The 21,043-nt window shown below is 35.1% G+C and overlaps 2 protein-coding genes across 2 annotated transcripts; both read right to left on the reverse strand.

Annotated features, from left to right (window-relative positions):
- Positions 1–1,242: 1,242 nt before the first annotated feature.
- LOC123202706 lies at positions 1,243–16,001 on the reverse strand. The gene is given in 18 exon segments (XM_044618745.1): positions 1,243–2,628; positions 3,845–4,260; positions 4,600–4,697; positions 5,025–5,090; positions 5,453–5,566; positions 5,701–5,795; positions 6,096–6,157; positions 6,245–6,404; positions 6,484–6,932; positions 7,079–7,085; positions 8,706–8,919; positions 9,405–9,452; positions 10,112–10,193; positions 10,288–10,855; positions 11,019–11,245; positions 11,617–12,962; positions 13,977–14,707; positions 15,687–16,001. Coding segments are annotated over 18 exon segments (6,135 nt in total). The 5' UTR covers positions 15,964–16,001; the 3' UTR covers positions 1,243–1,453.
- Positions 16,002–17,108: 1,107 nt separating this feature from the next.
- On the reverse strand, positions 17,109–20,363 carry LOC123203713 (transcription factor RSL2-like). The gene is made up of 4 exons (XM_044620160.1): positions 17,971–20,363; positions 17,645–17,875; positions 17,423–17,554; positions 17,109–17,313 (listed from the first exon to the last, which is right to left on the reverse strand). Exons 1-4 carry the CDS (start codon positions 18,565–18,567, stop codon positions 17,221–17,223), a joined length of 1,053 nt encoding a protein of 350 aa, XP_044476095.1. The 5' UTR covers positions 18,568–20,363; the 3' UTR covers positions 17,109–17,220.
- Positions 20,364–21,043: the final 680 nt, after the last annotated feature.

Here is a 21,043-nt window from a genome sequence, read left to right on the forward strand (position 1 = left end):
TTCAATCAGGCAGTCAAAACAGCAGATAAAGTCAGTGGCAAAAACTGTCTCCCCTGTTTTTCTTTAGTAAAACAGTCCTTTCGGTTTATACAATCTTTAACAGTCCAAATGATATCTAATTCATACAAGCTATATATCATTGGAAAGAGGATTCAAAGAGCTTTCCAACAAGATATAATAACACTCATAATTCATTCAATAAGGCAGCCAAAACATGGGACGAACTCAGTGGCAAAAACTGTAAATATTCTGTAACTTTCTGCCATGAACAAAATCACATACATAGACATCCCAAATGGCAAAACAACATTCCTCAACATCAAAATCAACATATATAATATAGATCTAAGGAACCAAAAGCCTAAAACATGTCACATAACAAGGAGGAAACCCCTTACCTTGCTTTAAGCCAAATCTTTGAAAGTTGGCTTCCTCCTCTTTGTTTTGCTTCCTTTATCACCAAAATCACTTTAAATCAATACCAAAACACTCTAACATATTCACATAACATGCATATAAACATAGATAAAAGAAGAAGGAAGGAGATCTTTGGTTACCAAAGCTTCCAAGTGCTTCCTTTTCTTTTCTTATCTTCCAACTCCCTCAAATCCTTCCTTTTTCTTCAAGAAAACAAAGAAAAATATGAAGAATGTGGCTGCTGGAGAATGAACGAAAAATGATGGAAAAGTCTTGGTTTTGCCTTTTATTTTTCTCCCTTGATCTTATCTCCTTCTCTTTTTTCTTTTCCCCTTTTTGACTTTTTGTTTTTTTTTGTATTTATATATATATATATATATATATATATATATATATATCACACCCATACTTATATATATTTAAAATAAGAAAAATCTCAAAACAGAGTCAAAAGACATAATTACCCCTGGAATATACCTGAGGGTATTACATGATAGAATTACAGTTAGAAAACCAGTCCAATGATATAATTGGCAGTGCCTCTAAAAGTAGCTTTGGTGACAATGGAGTTGGCTTCCAAAAATGAGAGCAAAGATTCAAATCATTTTTTATATTTCGTGATTAAACTCACTTACCTAAATAATATTTCACCTGCTTGTGTGGTAGTAAGGCCATTAATAGATGACAAAAGCCATGAACACATGGGTTTCAGTCATCTGCATGGTGCAGGAGATCAGCCTTAGCTAGCCTCTTTTTTGGCTTTTCAAGGGATTGTAGGTTCTAGCCCTAACGTTCAGGAAGTAATGCACTTTAAACGTTTGAAAATATACAGAAAACATGTAAAATCTATTATATGAAATGCAATAAGTTACATGTATGCCGCTCAAAAATTGTATAAACGCCAGGTCAACCAAGACTGGATGACTTAAAACGAAACAATAGAGAAGTTTTTGTTACCATCGACAAAACTTCTCTATTGTTTTGAATACATGAAAAAAAGAATAGCGTCTCTATTTTCTTTATATTTAAATGGTGTCTAATGACCGCTCAAACCAGTAAAGTGTTTATTCATGGCCCGGTCTTTTCTGTAATGACTTCTTCCCCCTCCCCTCCTTCCTCCGCCCCTATGATTTCCCATATTCCCTCTCCCTCTCATATCGGTACCATTAGATTTGTTATCTTGCTCCTCAATGGCATCTCTCAATCTTCCTCCCCTTCTACCCCGGCCCCAAGAATTTCTCATATTCTCTCTACCTTCCACCTCGGAAATATCAGACTGCTTATCCTGCTCATGCTCCATTAGCTTCTTAACAGCACCTAGAGGAAGATTGCCACCACGTCCAAGTCCATGTATTAATTCTTCCTGAGCTTGAGTGACTAATGATGCTTCATTAGCATTTGCAACCGCAACAGAGCCTGCAACCTTGTAACTGTAATTCTTACCATCTTTAACATAATATTGGGGCTTTTTCTTGGATCCACATTTTGAACTAGGAACTTCCTGAGTAGAGTTACCAGTCTGTGTACTCAAAGAGTTACCCAAACCGGAACTGATCCTGTCTCCCAGTATCTCATTTTCCTCAAATCCTGACTCCACAACACTCTGTCCCAGGTCATCAAAAGAATCGTCATACTCATCTTCATACATATACTGGGAAACCAAAGCACTAGTTCGTGCATTATCATTTTCATCTCTGGTATCAAGGGTAACATTATCAGGCAAGTCAGCTTTAGACTTCCTAATGTACCTCCCAACTGTAGATGATGATGAAACCGAGGACCTCTCAGTTTGTTGCTCACTAACAACAGCCACAGAAGTAGCAGAGTTTGGCATCGTAGGTTCAATTAATTTTCCCTTCCCTTTATCATTCCTGCTTATGGTCGAGGTAGACTTGGGAACTGGCATCATCTCTAAAGAAGTATCTAACAATTGTAGATCATCATGGAGAGTATTCTCAAGGATCCTTTGAATAACCTCTTCTGGATTGTGGTTGTAAACTTCAAGACATGCAGCAATAAACCCTTTACCATAACCAGGAAATAGGTCCTTGACTTGACTGATTTTAGACTCCATGATCACAGTATCTTCATCCATATGCATCTTGCTGCTCATCACAGAAGCAGCAGGGGCCTGCTTCTTAGCAAGACCTTTTGAAGAACACATGATCCCACATAAATATTGGAATTGTTCATCCTCCATGAATATCCATCCTGAATGAAAGAAATTATTAAAAAAATTGTTTTAAACATACTAGATAAGGACCGAAATGAAGATCAAGCACAAGTTGATTCAGGGTTTCAAGACAAATTTACAAATTAACTAAAGAACAAACTAAAAAACTAATAAATGAATATAGACTATTTTATACAAGATCTAATAGATATGTCAACAAGAAATTTGCCAATATGTTTAAGTCTTTTGCATGAAGCAGGTGCACTAGGGATGAATAAACCTCAAAGTAACCTTGGTGAAGAATTTCACTTAATATAAAGTTTGTGTTTAGAAGCAGGAAGGCTAGCAAAATAAAATATAAATGGCCAAGCATAGCCCCACATAAGAAACATAATTACGCCAGACTAGCAACATATAGGCACCCAAATAACCACCAAAGATACTATAAAAAGTCAAAATAACAATACTCTAATAGGATTAGAATGATAATGGAAAGAAGGGAATTGAATTCCTAATTAAAGATTATAATAATATTTGAATAAGGAGAGATTATGATAATATTTGAACAAATTGGTATCAGAGCATTGTAATTCTGAAGATGTGGAGACTTGATGTCATACAAGATGAGAGTGGAAGATGGAGGAAGGTCTGACGAATAACGAAATTGGAAGCTCGAGCAATTGGGGAAATGAAATTTGTCTCCATTGTGAAAGCAAAGAACTTAATCCTAACAGTAAACGCAAGCCATGAAATGTCCTATTGGTGGATAAAGATGGATCAAATGATGACGCCATAATGATTGTGTACGATGAGCGACAAGAGACGAAAGAAACTGATCCAATTGAGATGGTAGATTCCAGCGAAAAATCAGCTAGTACCAACGAAGTTATGAAGTTGACGATGAACCAAGAAAGGAAATCGGCAAAATTAGGGGCTCAATTGGTCTAATACGATAACTAAGAGAGAGAATTGATAGATTTGAGGGTTCAATCGATAGTTTCCGACGAGACTTGGGCTGGTTGGATAAAAATAAAGAAAAACAAAACATAAAAATATATATTCTTCCAATCAAATATATTCTTAAACAAATATATTCTTCTAATCAAATATATTCTTGATTATTGTTATCTAATCCTAACTTATTATAATAGCTTAATTATAGCCTTTTGATATATAACAAACATACCTACAAAGCAGAACAACAATTAATAACAAGAGTTCTGTATAGAAATGTAGTTTGTGATTGGAACTCACCAGTATTCTGTAGATTCTCAAGTCTTCTAAGTAAATTGTACTTCCTTTCAACTTCTGTAAGAAATGTTTCCCTGTTTTGGTCCTGAACTTGCAGTGAAACTCCATTGATCTCCCTTAAAGTTTGAACTACAATATCTGCCCGAATGAAGGGATCCTCCACTTTAGCAGGAAACATTTTTGTGACACCTGAAATGGAAAGACCATCTTCGAACACTTCACTGCTTAGATAGCAAACATCTAATAATTTCCAACCAAATTTGACTATTCTCATTGATAACATCTTCAAACTAATAGCAATGTTGGATATCATTTCATCTTCTCCAGCATTTAACAAAATTTGAAACCCATGCTGAAAAGATGGTAGCAATGAATCATGCAGCTGGGTGAGGGTGCTGAGCAATTCCTCATTTCCAAAACTGCATAGACAGTAATCTTGATTTTAGAATGGAAACAAAACTTCCTTAGAGAATCTGCAAGGAAAAGAAGACAGATTGACAGAACCGCAATTTCACCTTTCCATAAAACCAAAAAAGAATTAAAAGAACACATGTTGATGGTAGTACCAGTGTAAGAAAGATCAAGTTTCTGTCAGATAAAACATTCCTTCAACTTATTGACTCAATAGTAAGTCCAACACATCAAATAAAATAAACCCCCAAAGTCCACTTAAGAGAAACCAAGAGGTTCTGCTGAGAAAACAACAAAGAAGAATGGACCCTTTAATTTTAGAAGATACTCAGTAGTCAGAAAGGAACCTCATCTCGACAGGGCTCAAGAAGATCAGAGCTGCCGGTTTGTATGCAGTAACTAAAGCATCCATGGAAACAATTGCATCATTTATAAAGTCCATCACCTGAACAAGAATGACAATAGTTCATTTATAAAAGTAATCCATATCTTACTAACGAATTTGAACATATAAATTCAATGCATTACTTGTTGCACAGATAATCAATATAAAGTAAAAGGTTTTAATTTCACTAACAAAAATGGCAATCATTTATTTCACTCATTCACACAACAAAAATAAAAGATTAAAATTATAATCATTATACATATCTACAAGCAAATGATTAAAAGATTCCCATTCCAATGAAAAGAAAAAGTGGTGCAGTGTCAGGCAACAGAAAAAGAATCTTCAACCCATTATGTTCCTACGAGAATAAAGAAAGCCACTCACCTCTAAAAGATCAGCATGAAGCCGACCTAGATCTTTGTCTTCATGGCGCCCAGAGGAAAATAGAGCCTGCTCATCAAATCATTCATAAATATACAAGTAACCCTTTCTTCCAAAATCTTACTATCATGAAGTTAAAAAATAAAAGGAAAAATATAATCAATTATAAACACTAACAGTTTAATTTAAAAAAAAACAGAATTGTCATCAAGACACCCAAAAGATGAGCATCATCCATGTTTCCATTTCTATGTCCGATTTAAGTTCATAATGATTTATGAGAGTACACGAAGGTAGGACATTATGGACGCTAACAATTTTTTTGTACCATAGGGCACATTGTATATACTCTTACTCAGTAAATAACAGTAAATAAATCTCACATTAGCTCAAACTTTTCAGTAGAAACTTTCCGCAAGAAGAAATTGTACCTCTAAAGACGAGCTGCATCGTTGATGCATTGTGTGGACAACACCCAAGAAATGAGTCAATACTCCAACAAAATCATTATGAATCCCAGGCTGTACTTTCAGTGCATTACTGACCTATATAAAAAAGGTATAAAATAGAGAGAAGTAAGTAATTCAATAGATAAACATACAATATCACAATTAACCAAATCTCAATAAAAGCTAATTCCCCAAGAGATAAAGCAATCATTGTAGATATGAATCCTTACAAGCAATCTGGTCAAATCTTCATTTTCATGACCATATATAGCACAAATATCCAACAGCTTAGGCAAGTCAAGCAACTTCTTTTCCTCCAAAAGGACTACATGCAAAATTAGTGAACAAATGTGAATTTGAAATTTATAAGATCATTAACACAGCATTCCATCCTCTACATATACTGGAGGACTAAATAAGAGCTGTGAAACAAAGTAAAAAGACATTATTTGAAAGAATTTATATTTTATCAGTTGAGGTATGGATAAACTATTAAACAAAGCCAAACAAAAGCCCATGGAAAAAGAAATATACTACATGTAACAAGGTATATGCAAATGTATACATATAAAACAACTAAATCAAACAAAAGCCTGAGTAAATTCCTTTAACAACAAGGACCCACCTGCATGGTCTTTAGAACTAAGGCTATCAGCAGCACGGGCACCAGGATCCTTACTAGAAGATCTACGTTACGCACACAAAGAGGAAAAAAAGACAAATTAGTGAGCCGATAGTAAATAAATTGGAAACAAATAACAAGAGATGGCTCACATTCGATAAAATAGCATAAAAACACGGCGGCTTAATTCGAGCTCTCCTACAATGACCCCTGCAACTATTCCCTTGATTCCACGATAGGGAAAGTCATACCATCTGCTTCTGAACTTTAAGAAAGTATCCAAAAACTCATGCAATGACGAGTCACTAGCCACTGACCACAACAAAAGAAGTCAAAATTTCATCCTAGACAACTAAGAATTTCAGTAAAATTAAAAAATAAAACTAAAAACCTTCTCTCCAGAAATCTCTAGGCTTTAGTTTTAGCAACCTAGACAACTCCCTGTTCAACAGATCAACAACCCTCTGCGATTCGACCGGATCCAATCCTCCCTCATCAGCGCTAAGCCCAGCAGCGACAGCTTCGTCCTGAGGCAAGTAATTTACAAAATTACCAGAATGAGTATGGGCTGAAGCTCCTGCGTCACGGCTCGATGCTCTGCCTCCGGATGACGTGGCCCTACTAGATATCGCCACATCGGAATTTTGTCTAAGGGATTTTGATAGAGTAGTGGCGTTAAGGTTTTCTGGGAAAAAATTTTGTTTGTTCCTGGGAACATACTTCTTGTTACTGGTGTTATTGTTAAAGTCTTGTTTCTTATACCGGTTCGACATGATTAATGATGAATCGGTTATTAAAGAGAGCTGATTAGAGGAAATCTGGAGTAGAAGAATTTGTTCACTGGAAATTTCTTGCGCTGCCAGTGCCAAAGAAGATGTAGTGGCGGAGACGGTTTTAATTTGGGTCAATTTTTAGAACCTCCTTTGAACCTTGGAAAAAATCATGTAAGCCCAAATATTTTGAAAAATGCTGACCACCCCCCTCACATCACATCTTGGTTTGGTCTCATATGAACAAAACTGACAGAATCACCCTTCATAGTGTTTTTGAACCTTTTAATTCTCCCACTCCGCTTACTTTAATCAATATTTCTCCCTAAGGAACCTACAAATTTCGGACAGTAACAAAATAATGTCACTCGTTAGGAGTATAATGTTACCAAACAAGCAAATGAACTAAACTTATGCCAAATTATCAAATTAAATCCTCAATTCAAGTTCAATTTGTTAATACTGATTGTGGATTCAAGCCTGAACTGATTTGGCTTAAATTCACCCTTAAGAGTAGCTGTTAACATATGAAAATTTTGGGTTATCTATAATTTCAGGTTAAAGGATTTCATTCTTCCCTTCTTTGATAAATCATATATATATATATATATTAGAGCTTTAGTTAGTCTTTAACTACTCTGCTAGTTGAATTAAATTTATTCCCAATTACGGGGCTCCGTGGGCAAACTTTTTTTTCACCTACACACCATTAAATAAGTAGCCAGGCAGAATTTCAGAAGAGCACTTGGTACCCTCGGACTTGCGGATCATCAACCCAACGTCTTTTTTCCTAGTTAAGGCTGGACTCGATCTGAGCTGATTTGGGCTTGAAGATCGGCTTAAATTGATTTGATTCAAATTCATTTATTTTGAATATAAATCAAATTTGAGTTAAAAATTCGATTTATTTTAAAATCAAACCAAACTCGAACTATAGAAAATTCAATTCAATTTGACTCGTAAATTAAATAAATGACTTAATTCGATTCAAACTTGAACGGTGACTCAATTTGAATTATATTAAATAATTATTAAACAAAATCGTTTTGTCAATAAACTATGAATTTGAATCATATATCCAAACTATGAATTTGAACAATAAATTCAAATTGAACTATTTTTACTCAAACCAAACTCGAACCATTGTTATATTGACTTGACAAATTCGAACTAAACTTGAATCAAAAAATGTTTAAACTCGATTTGATTTGTATCCACCCCTATTCCTGTCAACTTACAAAGAAACTAAACATCATTGCACGGCACAAGCCTTCATTCCTATTTTCGTTCAGTCATATACTCGTATGGTTCAGAGAGGTCGAATTAGTGGAAATGACCAATTGTCACTTCACACTCTTTGCAAAAGTATATTAAAAATACTTAATACCATTATTATATGTTCAGAACTTTTTTATATAAAATTTGAAACAACATAAATAAAAGAAGCAAAACATAATAATTAACTAGATGAACAATGATAATTAGAGGAGTAAACTATAAATTTATTCTCTGGAATTTACATTCAAGTATTCAATAAAAGGAGGAGAAAACCGATTAAATGACTTCTAAATTTTTTATGGACCCTTGTTTTGATATTGTGTCAAAACATGAAAAGATTGCTTTCCAATGCTAAAAGTTTAGATGCAAAACAACAATTAAACACTATTTAAACCAGTACCAAGGATCTACAAGCATTGAATAAAAATTCCTGTAAGTCTACCAACAATAAGAGAAAAAAATGATTTTGTTTCTTCTAACATAGACATGTTCTCTACTAAAATTACGATGTATTGTAACCGAAGTGCTAAAATATATGTCACTGAGCAGAACAATCGTTGCCTACTCAATGAAGTTCATACCCATTCAAAATTTGTTTCTTTGGGCAAAACCAAAGCATAGAGACAGTCAGATGGATCAGGTGCAACTGAAAGCATGGAGCACAGTTCCTGCGAATAAGGAAGAATAAAGAGAAGCCTTGCCCAAATGGGTTTTAGAGCAGGAATCTTGATTACTCCGGCACATTCTCTCTGCTTCAGGTATGATATAAAATCCTGAAACTGCGGAACAAAGTTGAAAAACAATGAGTGCAGTGAATTTTAAGATATTAAGACAATGGTTCCACTTCCTACATACATTTCAGATGGTTGAACTTACATTCAATATAAACCCTCATGACACTCAGGTGTTAAAGGAGACGTCATGCTTAATCAACTGAAAATGAGATATCTATATATTCACACCAACTAGATTACAATTAAAACTTGATTAAAATTTTTCAGGCTTTGGCAGATAACATATCGTTTCCCTTCTACAGTGAGATCTTTTAGTGTTAGACAACAACTTTAAGCTTCAGTGATAAGTTTGCAAAGAAACCATCATTGTAAATGTTTTTCTAAGAAGTTTGGAAATATTGAGGCATTTTAGGAATTTTATTTAAAGACAAAAGTCTTAGTCACCTTAAGAAAGTAATAGTAAATCACATCATGACATATATGTTGCAGAATTAACTGTGAAACAAAAAATAAATGAATTAGAAACTTACGCCTTTGTGGTCACCGGAAGAAGATGGTATCAGCCGACATACCTCCCTCTGCAACACAAAAAAATTTCAAAGTTTGACTAAAGATATTTATACAAATACAGAATATGTCATAGATCAAATAAAGGAAGTTCATTAAATAGCTAATAATCAGTTTATGAATTAGGGAAAAAAGTTAACTGCACAACATCAAGCATCCAAACAAGAAAAAGGAGCAGATCAAAATCTGTGTCTTGCCTTCTATAGAATATCAGATTGAAGGTCCAACCAAACTACTCAGAATACATTTAAAAATTTGGTCCTAAGCATTTAAAAGGCAAAGTCCACAAGCATAAGGATTAGAAGCATCAAGCATCTCAAGTATTCATTGCAGCATAAACAAACGTTCAATATTTGAAAGCTAACTATATTCAGATACTGAAGAATTTAGGTAACATGTACACAAATTTGCATCTTGCAGAAGAAAAGGAAACATTATTCCATAGTTCCACATGCAACTGACTTATTAAGGCTTTAAGAAAGTTTAAAAACATTACTTTAAATTATAAATTGAGTAATACGTTGGCATATAAAACAATCTCCAGAAACTGATGTTCAAAAATCCCATATGTTGAAGCAATAAATTTCAGAAAACCTGATTAAAAGGTATATCAGAGAAAAGGAAGGTGGAAGTGAAAGACAGTTCAGCACGGGAATACTAGTGGACTCACTTTATGTGGTGGGGTACTAGTAAATGTTGACTTCACATGCCGAAAATCTGTTCTTTTGGTCATATCTAATCTAGCAGGCCATCTGCACCAAGTATTAACCATGGAAATCAATGCTAAAAATTAGTTTCAAGAAGTACAACCAGAACAGAAATAACAAAATGAGACAACGTTCTCACTCAGCAGGTTCAGCAATGTCATTCAAATATTTGCAAATATCTGAATCCTCTCGTTGAGCATAGATTGTGCAGTAGTGAACACCACTCTTGCATAGTGTTCCCTGCCACTGGAACTGGACTAATTGTCCAGAAATTTCCTTTTCAGTTGATTCTGCAGCAGGTAGAGGTGCAGGGGGAGGGGGAGAACTAGGTGGAGGTGGAACCAAAGGGGGCTGAGACTGAGGCAAAGGTGGTGGAGATGGAGGCAACAGTGGAGGATCTTCAGGCTGAGGTGGTGGTACAACAGGATGAGAAAACATCTGATCATAACTCTGCATTGATGCTCCCTGTATCTGCACAAGTGGAGTCACTGAAGGGGGTATGAAAGGAGGTGCAACTACATTTCCATGAAAGGTATTGGGCACAAGACTGGGCGATATCGGATTTAAAGGGAAGTGATGATTTGAACCTCTTGCATCCCAGGAACTGTTTGGAGGAGGGTAAGCAGGTCGCAAAAACGGTGATGGCTGGATTTGTTGTGGTGGTGGAATAGGTCCCTGTGTTGCGATAGGAAAACATGGCATATTACCTGAAAAAGAATGCAACTCAATTTAGATTTCTTATTCATCCACATTTCTTCTGGGGCCTTAGAATCAATGTGACCACTTAAAAAAGAATCAATCAGATATACAAACTACAAAGAAGGGGGAAAATGGAGAAGCAATATTAAATTTCAATAGATAAATTAGCACCTCCTTGTGAAGGATTAAGCATTATGTTATTGTCAAGACCATCATTTTTTCTAACCCCAACTTCAGGAATCTCTGCATGAGTAGAAACAGGCCAATTTGGCTGAAATGAGTGTCCACCTTGTACTCCAGTTCCATGATTCTCAGATATTACTCTGGGGGATACAAGCTCCATTGAGCTGCCCTCAGGTCTAACAGTGTATGGTGAAGCATGGTGTTTTGCTGCTTGACTGCTCAAAAAGAGGAAATAATTCATCTTCAGATAGAGATAGTAGGGATAAATGTATAATTACTCTAACAAGTTAACAAACCTTTGAACACTAGAACATCTACACCATCCAAACAATAACATAACAAAGTAAATGAACATGAACAAAATGAAAAATGCAGTTGTTTCAAACACCATGCAATGTAGGTTGTGCAACAATTTCAATAACCACATTCTTTGAGAACCAGAGTCAATATTTAAATATTTAATCAACCCTTTTTACTGTCATTGAGGTGGAGAACTCAATAAACAATTTCAAAAAGGATAAAATCCAAAAGAACTTAACAGACATTTATCATAGTTCATGGATTCAGAGATTAGGATTATAAAGACCTTGGACCGCGAAAAGGGGCACTGTAAGGTGATCCAAAAGCACTGGTAGACATGTTGCCCATATGACTGCTTCTCATGTCAGCATGGACAGGAACAGGGGCAGAAGGTGCAGACCTTGCAACATCCATATGGGATATTGCAAGATTAACAGGCCCTGCATTTAAAGGTGGCATATAGTTACTTCTGCCCTTACGAAGCTGTCTAAGATGAGCCATTGCAGTGGCAGCTTCTTCAGGAGTTTCAAATTCCATTAATAATGCACCTTCACAACTAAGATCAGTGACAAAGTAAGGACCCTTGTACACAACCTTACTTGATTCATGCAGAATTTCATCCCTTGCCCACTGGCTTGTAACATTTCCTACATAAACATGAGAACTAGAACCAACCACAGCACCATTTATGGCACCCCTAGTTCCCAATCCTATATCCATGAACTTTATGTGCCAAGGAAAACTGCCACGAATATAATCTCGAGTTCTTATGGCGTCAATTATGTTTCGGTATTCAACCAAAGCAAATCCTTTGATTGGGAAGAAAAAGAAATGGTCTAATGGACCAAACCTCTCAAGATGAAACCTTATATGACCTTCAGATACATCAGGTCCAAAAGAACCCAACCATAATTGCTTAGAAGCAGAAAAAATATCCATGGCAGCAGGATCCCCATCAAAATACCAAACAATTTGAGATGTTGTGGAAGCATATGGCACTGTTGACTGGCCATTAGGAGATACCAAAGCATCACTAGTGCCTCCATCCGAGGATCCCAAGGCAGGAAAATTATTTCTTCTCTCAAATGAATTACTCCGGAAGTCTAATGGTGTTTTAGCAACAGGTGAAAGCATTTGGTGGTTGGATAAGTCTCTGGGAATGGAAGGCCTGCCACATGAGTATTCTGCATGGTCACTAGTCTCAAAGTCCATTGACTTTGTGCCACCACTATCATGACTAGAACCTGCATTCGAGTGGAGATCAGTTTCAAGGGGGCTAACTGAAATGCGAGGTTTCGGATATTGTCCAGAAAACTTGTCAGTCAAACTATCATCACAGGATCCATCGTGCACTCTTGAATTACCATCTTTTCCTGATAGTTCCCTGGAGGTTTCATGTTGATTAGAGATCCTAGGCACAAAATATTTCCGATTAACACACTTTGATGCATCAGAATCACCCTCATCACTATCAGCTTCAGTAGCTTCCACTTTAGCCACTTCAGGAAATGCTTCAAAGATTGCTTTCAAAGAAGATGTAATATCTGATACAGCAATTGAAGAGGATGAGCTACATAACTTCTTATACCTTGAAAACATCCAACTTCTCAAAGATGGACTTTTGCCAAGCACCTGAATAGAACATGTTCCAGTATAAGACATCACTGAGGAGAAAGCAAAGAGTAAGGGGACAAGAAGACCACTAACTTTAGATGAACAGAAAATATCACTTCATATTATCTTCAAAACATAAGGACACATAGCCAGTGTTTGGCACAGGAAAGATCAGTATAATTGAGGAAAATGACACAGATACCGAGGGTGTTTAAAATTAATTAATGAAACAAAATGACATCAAAACACCATCTCATGATTTGTGCTAACAAAACTGCCACATAATATTGATAACAATCTACATAAAGAAAAGACAAATTATAGAGCAATCAAGCAACCACAAGTGAAGCAGGAAAAAAGTCCATCGTTATGAGCATGGAAAATGATCTAACATTGCTGCAATTACTAGGGTTTTCCACTAGATCGGAAAAATATCATACGTCTAGATACTCCTAATCAGTTTTGAACGGTGACAGCACAAGTTTAAATATATAAGGGAACATAAGAAGACTTCTTAGTTTTCACTTTAATCAAACCTATAAAAAGAGTTTCCAATAACTTGAATCAACCCAAAAAATCTATATCAGATATATTCACTTAGGAACCAAAATATTGCAAAACAGGTAACATGCATAATAGTTGGATCATTACCCATTCAAAGTACTGCAATTTTCTATGAAAATGATTAATAGTACCTAGGATGATAAAGATGACATTGAAGAAATCCTGAAGGCCTTTCTAATCATAAAATGTTCCATGTCCATACTCTTTGCTGGTATATTTTAAAGTAGAAGGAAGAACTGAGATTCTATTTGCGCAATATTTACCATTCTGAGAAAATTCAAATGTCCCATAGAGATGCCAAACTTTCAAACCATTAACCATTACTCCTACTTATTTATTACACATCAATTATTCAAATAATACACCCAAAAATTATAAAAACTTTTCCAGTGCAGTATAGAGAGCTATATTTTATATATATATATAGTTCAGCATCTATTTGAGATGCAGAGAATTATCAACTATTACCAGTCCCAACAAGCAACTCTCTGGAACAGGAGAGGTGTCGATTGAAGTTTTGTTTCCACCAGATACTAGCTGATCATTACAAGCCTCCATGCCTTCAGGGTTTTTTTCAGCAGATTTAGGTTCATCGCCTCTTATATCTAAAGGGTAGGCCACAGCATCACCATCAAGCCTGCTTGTTATTTGAGTTAAAAAATATTTTCCTCTATGAACTCCCTCTGATGCAGCAGGATTGAAGAGCTCAAAACATGCAGCAAGTAAATTCTTAGGACTAGAAAAGAAAATCTGAAGTAGACTTAGTGCACGAAACTTGGACAACTTAATCAATGAAGACTCATCCTCTTCAGAGTACTTTTTCTTTAGTTCCAGAAAGATCACATTGGAATTTTGCATCTTCAAGATCTCTTTATCAACATTATGAAAAATATCTTTTCCATCGAAGAAGGATAAGAAGAAGACCAGTACATTATGAAACACTGCAGAGCAGATGCCTCGGATGACAGATGATGTTGGTGCTTCTGAAGAAGCAGTAGAACAAATATCAACAAGACCAAAAATGCATGCTTTAGCAGTCTGAAATGCAACACCATCAGAATCATCTCCTCTACTTATCACTGCCAAACTACAATTATGCATGTTTATGACAACTTTAGCTGCAGCTTCCAGAGCAGTTGAACAGTATGATGCATATCGAGGAACAAGATCAGCTACAATACGTTGCACACTTGCACAGCCTGCATGGTTGGAAGCATTTACAAACATAAGAAATCTTCGCTTGTGAAGATATTAAAGAGAAAATATTTTTTATCATCTTTCTATCAACACCAGCACACCTTCCAAGTTATATGAAGACTAACGCAATACACACAATGGTTGACCATAAACTTTTATATTGAAGGAAGATATATCTTGAAAAAAAAAAAAACACAGACAAAAACTTTCCATTTGTCTTTATTTAACCATTATTATCAAACTACCAGTTTCATAGGAAGGCAAACAGTGAAATTCAGCAGATTAGCATTTATAGATATATAGGCTACCCAACACATCTCATTTACACAATTATCAAGCAAACTATATGATCCCGTGTGATGCGAACTAGTGCAAGCAAGAGTATTTAAGGTTTTTTTTCTTAAAGCAGCAAATTAGATGGCAACCATATCAGCTCAAAGTATTGTCTATAGCAGGTGAATCCACACACCCGTTCACTCTAGTAATATGCCACTTGGCTATATTGGCAAAATTGAATAGCCTACAAGAATGTCATTCCTCCTGAATCACAACACAACACTACGTTTGTTCTGAAGTATTTAGCCACATATATAGTAGTAACCATTCCAACTGAATTAATCTTATCCTATTGCTATACATTTGTGAATACAAACTCAATGAATAATTTCCACATTATTTGGGATTACAAGTCGTGTTTCTTTCCAATCATTTTAATCCGAGGTCCAAACTTGAGTTTGAGTAACTGTTAGAACTCAAGATAGAAGCAATGACATTAGCGTTTGAGATATATATAAGTTCATTGTACTTTGTTGTCCCAGTAAATAAAGAAGTGAAAATTGAAGGACCAAAAATCCTAGAAAGTCAAATACTTCACATAATTGAAAGGAAAATCGACAAAAACCTAAGCAATAGGGAATAGCAATATGAAAATTAACACAAAATTTAAACGCAAATGAGTTAAAAGGGAAAATTAAAAGAAACCTCGAGAAGCGCTGATGAGAGAGAGATAAGCTTGTTCAAGCTCAGGCAAGTGACGAGCATCCTGTTGAGCAATGCAAGCCTTAAGTCTTTTATAACAATCGTACACGCTTCGAATCTCGTCTTTGTTTCTTCGCCTTGCTTGAATTTCATCTTGAGAAAGCGGTGGCGGTGTTTGTGGAGGAACCACACAGCTTTCTGCCTCGGCGACAGTTTGAGGCGGTTCTGGTGGCAGCTCGTACAATTTTCGCTTCTTTAGAGGCTGCTCCGCCGCTGTCATGGCTAATAACTGTCTGGCATTTCGGTGTTTGAGAGACCAAATGAAATGTGTGTTGATTTTAACAAAATTACGCACATACCCCTACTGGAGTCAACTGGAGAGAAAGAATTAGGGGAGCATGCGTGGCTTCTTTACAAGCGTAGGATTAAATCGATCACAACAATCTCAGGTCAGGTCTATTTATCTCCTGTACCCATAACATGTCTTTTTACTACTCCTGAAGCTTTGCAGTTCGGAGCTCGACTTGGTGGCATTAGAGTAAGATCAGGCTTGCTCGATTGAAGAGTTTTGGGCTTTGATCGGATTCATAATAATAAAAACTTACTTAAGTTTGAATTTGAGATATAAATTATTAATCTAACTTATTTTAATTCTTTATCTTATACATTTATTAATTATTATTTGAGATTAAAATTTAAAAAATTTACTTGTAACGTAAAATTTTTAAAATTTATGGATATTTTATTCAAATTAAATTATAAATTTATTAACTCTCTAAATTAATCAACAACAATTATAAGCTTGACTTAGGTATATTTCTAATAATAGTTGTCATTATTGGTGAATGGTCATTCGTTTTCGAAACGATAAGAAAATAATTACACTTTGATTATAATTAGAAATGAATTCAAATCAAATCAAATCAAATTTAAACTTCTCACTATAACATCAAATTTGAGTTCGATCGAGTTTTCTTCTACATTTTAAGATTAGTATCTAAAGTAAAATCGTTATTTAATAAATAAACCTAAACAAACTAAAAATTTAATCATATTTTTTGTATAAGATTTAAAAACAAGCATCTCCACCACACACCCCCCCCCCCCCCCCCCCCCCCCTTACACACCAAAAATTTTGAAAAATCATTTATTTTCTTTTTTCACATGTTTACTGTATCATTTATCAGTAAATACTATCTCTAGGGTTCCCAAGGTACCAATTATTTATAATATATATTGGTCTGTTCGTAGATTTTCATTGGCACAATCGTTGAAGAACTTCCTCAAACTTCGAAGAAGACTATGAACAGCCCACCGCAAATGGTGTACAGTATTTACAAAATGCAACAAGCATATCAGACGCCATCATATAAATAAGGATAATTCTTCGTGATAAAAAATTTTATATATTTCATTCGGGGTGGCTTGATACAAGTTAGCAGATACATAAATAAGTATAAATATATATATTTATTATTTTTTAAAATTTGTTTGAATGAAATAATCTTGCAGAAGATTCAGCAGCTCCATCCAAATATCATTGTAGGGGAGTAATCCTCTGGTTGAGACAGATATCGAATCCGTTGTAAGCAAGGGGGGCATACATCCACAGATCATCAGAGCTTAGAAGCTACAATGGCCAAAACGGAACAAAAGTTAGAAATTAAGATTAAACAAGAATCTCAAAACATTTTTCTTTTTTTTAAGTCTGAAGTTTATTAATCCACTTGTTCTACTACCTTGATCTGGAGCTGCAGAAACTTAACATAATGGACTGCCTCTTCAAGCATTGTGCTAATATCAACCTTTGTCCCGTTAGGGACAAGATTCTGCAAAATCTTCAATCGCTCATTTATTCTCTCTCTTCTTTTCTGCAAAATTTCATGAAGAGGATTCGGTAAAGCTAATTTGATTATTATTCAAGCAAGTTGTTTATGTGGGAATTTGGAGGGGATAGTTACCCTTGCATAAAGGCTCTGGGGGTCAGTTGCTGTTCCTCTGCTAGCTCTTGCCTTTCCATTCAAGTTGAGAGCTAGAGATGCTTTGGACTCTGATGTTGCTCCTCCATTAGTCTCCTGAGAACCATTGTCATCCTCAGAGCTGGAGCTGGTGGAGCTTTGACCATCTGATCCACCGTTGCTCTCTTCTCCATCATTCCTCTTTGACGGTACATTCCTCTTAGTTCTTTGTACCTGCATTCATAAATAGCAACCAACAATTATTGTGAGCCTAGAAGCAAAAGGATCACCCACTTGAATATCCATAGTTTCAAATTAGTAATACTTACATCTCTTGATACACGGGGCCTTTTCTTCATGTTCTCAGATGCATTAACATTGATTTTTCCTTCTCCTCCTGTGTGGGAAGCTGGAACATCGAACTTCCTTTTAAGCTGCAATTCTGTGGGAAGAAGAACCCCAGCTGCGGGTTGGCCATTCTCTGAATTTCCAAATTTGTCGCCATTGATACCTTCATTGATAGAGCCACTTTCCAGGGCATTCCAGTCAACTTTCTTCTCATCTATGGAGATTGACACATCATTTGTCTTTAAAATATGGTTAGAATCACTAAAGATGTAAGCCGTTTCCAGAGTCGGCGTGGGGATGAACACACTACTACTACAATTGCTACCATAACTACTATCTTGAGAAAGATTGTTCACATTAGAATAGAGAGTATTTGGAGAATAAAATAAATTACTCTCATTGATCTCCACCATACTTGGATCAACTTCAGAAGTGTGGCAAAAGGCCGAAGAAGGGGTTCTAAAATGCAACCCCTCATCATGCTGGAGAGGATATGTAAGGAAATCAAACTCTTCACTGGAGAACATTTTGCCAAGGGATTCCCATTCGCCATCAGCAAAAACTCCAATAGGCTCCATCTTTCTTGTTAACTTGAAGAGTTAGAAGCCTGTGTCTTGCAACTGCTGATAGAAGCTTAATTGTGCTTGAGATAAGCAAAAACTGCAAGACATATATATACTCAAGTCCTCAAGAGAATGTTAGTAAGGATTGACTTACATTACTTAATTGAATTTTTTATAGCTAATGATTAACTGGTGCTGGTCCCAATTCTTTGTAACTAAACCTCAGGAGTCCAATGTGGGGACAATACCAGGCAAAGTACAACTCAGAAGGGGCCAAGTTCATGCACAGATATATTAAAATACATCAGTTTCTTTCAATGGCCTTCAAACAGGTGATTAGAGTGGCTAAAAGTACAATTAAAATGATAAAATGGGTCTAACAACAATAATTAAGAGGTAAGTAATGAATTAATTAAATCTCTAAGTAGAGAAAGAGAGGAGAATTAGAATGAGAGCAAGCGTACAGAAGGTACTTGTGTGTGCAGCTTTGAAATTGAAAGAACGTGGGAAGGGTTCTTGAATAAAATAAGCAGACGCTATTCTGTTGGCAAAATAAATAAATGAATAGCACAGGCAAAAGGACGGCCACATCGTGGGAGATGAGATGACTCTTGACATTGTTTCCGACACATTAACCGCCAAACTCGTTCCTTGTCAGTTGTCCTAGATGGAAGAAACCTAATAAGGTTTCTCTGCTACAAATCTAACTGTTTCACCTGCCTTCAACTCATATATGACTAATGACAGAACTAATCAATTGATTAGGAACAGTGGAACACTGTTCATTGTGCCTTCTTCCCATTGTACTGACTTGTTCTCAAACCATTGTCACATATTACTGTTGCACATTGGAGAAAGCCTGAAACTCACCATTAAATTCAAATTTTTATTTGTTTGATATGATTTATTTAATCTGAAAAATGGATAGATTTTCTAATTATATTAAAAAAAAATTATAGATGATGATTGAATCTTCTTCTGTGACTGATTCTTTTAATTTGACAGCTTCATCTCCTGTGGACATATGACATAATGTAAGTAGTGGCTAATCTCATTGACCTTTCTAAGCATCAGAATTCAGAAGGCATGTAAACATCTACCAGAAAAGAAAAAATGTAAAAAAATCTATGTTGACTCCAGCCTTAGTATTAGTATTCTGAGGAATGAAATAGGTACACGTATTGAAAGTACCTGATCTGTCTTATTTTATTCTGCAAATTTGAACTCCATTACTGGTTTCAGTACAAAGAATTTAAACACATTTAATTAGCAATATGCACATGCTTAAGTTCTTGGGATGATATTAAAGAGAAAGATCAATCTTTGTAACAGTTAACTTTGCCAGTAAACTGAAACTAAAATGGAACCAAAATTATTAAACAAACAAATCCAAGCTGTGATGTCTAATTTAAAGAATATTTAGTAACCCTAAATTCATAGTAATCCAGTAGATTACCTGAACAAAGCCATAAACACAGATATAAAGGTAACTGTGCTTCTGCTTTCTGGGCTAGACTCCTTAGATTCCGCCGATCCGCCCGCTTCAATTCCACGCATTTGATAGAGACAGTTTTATTTTTTTAATTTTTAAATGTGTCTTGTTAAGAGAAAGTTTGATGAGGTTTTTGTTGTAGTGTTCATCAGGAAACTGCACCGTCCATTGCACGACTTTGACAGCGAAGAGTGAAACACAAGAGATAAATAACTTTGCTGGAACAAAATCTTGAAAGAGTAAACATTGTGGAGGTTCAAATTCTCAAAATCTGATTTTATTCTTCTCTGGTTAATCCTCTCGCTGGCTCCTTTGCACGAACTTTGTGTAGGGTTTTGTCTCTGGCAACAAGCTGTACTTGATCTCTTTCCTTGCATCTTATCACCAAACACTCTAAAGAGCATTGATATATGTATACACTTTGAGTAAATAAAATAGATATATAGATAATATGTCATTATATAAGTTTATATTATCATGTGATTAAGTATTATTTTATTTTTAATTTAAAATTATCCAATCATATATTTGTCATATCATCATCACAGCATTTGTGTACCGATTTTGTATACTTCAATTGTATACTTATAGTTTTTTATTGAAACCTAAACTAAAATGGCAATTAGTTTTTGCCTAGTTAACTTAACACAGTTTTAAATACACAGATAATGCGTTTTTATATAACTGTGTATTATTTTATAATTAATTTAAAATCAATGATATAATAACACATATTAATGTATTTAATTGTTTACTTAAAAATATATAAACATAATTTTATTATTTTCTATCTCATCCACCAAGGTGTCAATCTCATGCATATTCATCCATAATAAAATTATGTGTACAAATAAATCTTATTAATTTATTTGTATAAACTGAGGTAATAATTTATAATTTAGTGATATGATTATTTTTTTCTTTTTAAAATCACTTAATCAGATATTATTATATTAAATATATACGTAAGTTTGTATGGTTTATTTGTACTTATTGTAT

The sequence above is a fragment of the Mangifera indica genome, chromosome 19, assembly GCF_011075055.1.
Source record: "Mangifera indica cultivar Alphonso chromosome 19, CATAS_Mindica_2.1, whole genome shotgun sequence".
In the NCBI taxonomy this organism is placed as follows: Eukaryota; Viridiplantae; Streptophyta; class Magnoliopsida; order Sapindales; family Anacardiaceae; genus Mangifera; species Mangifera indica.

Coding starts and splice junctions, on each gene's coding strand:
- LOC123203713 (XM_044620160.1), bottom strand. CDS start 18,567: ATGGAGCCTATTGGAGTTTTTGCTGATGGCGAATGGGAATCCCTTGGC. Junction 17,876..17,970: donor GGCCCCGTGTATCAAGAGAT/GTAAGTATTACT, acceptor TTATGAATGCAG/GTACAAAGAACTAAGAGGAA. Junction 17,314..17,422: donor TTCTGCAGCTCCAGATCAAG/GTAGTAGAACAA, acceptor TGGCCATTGTAG/CTTCTAAGCTCTGATGATCT.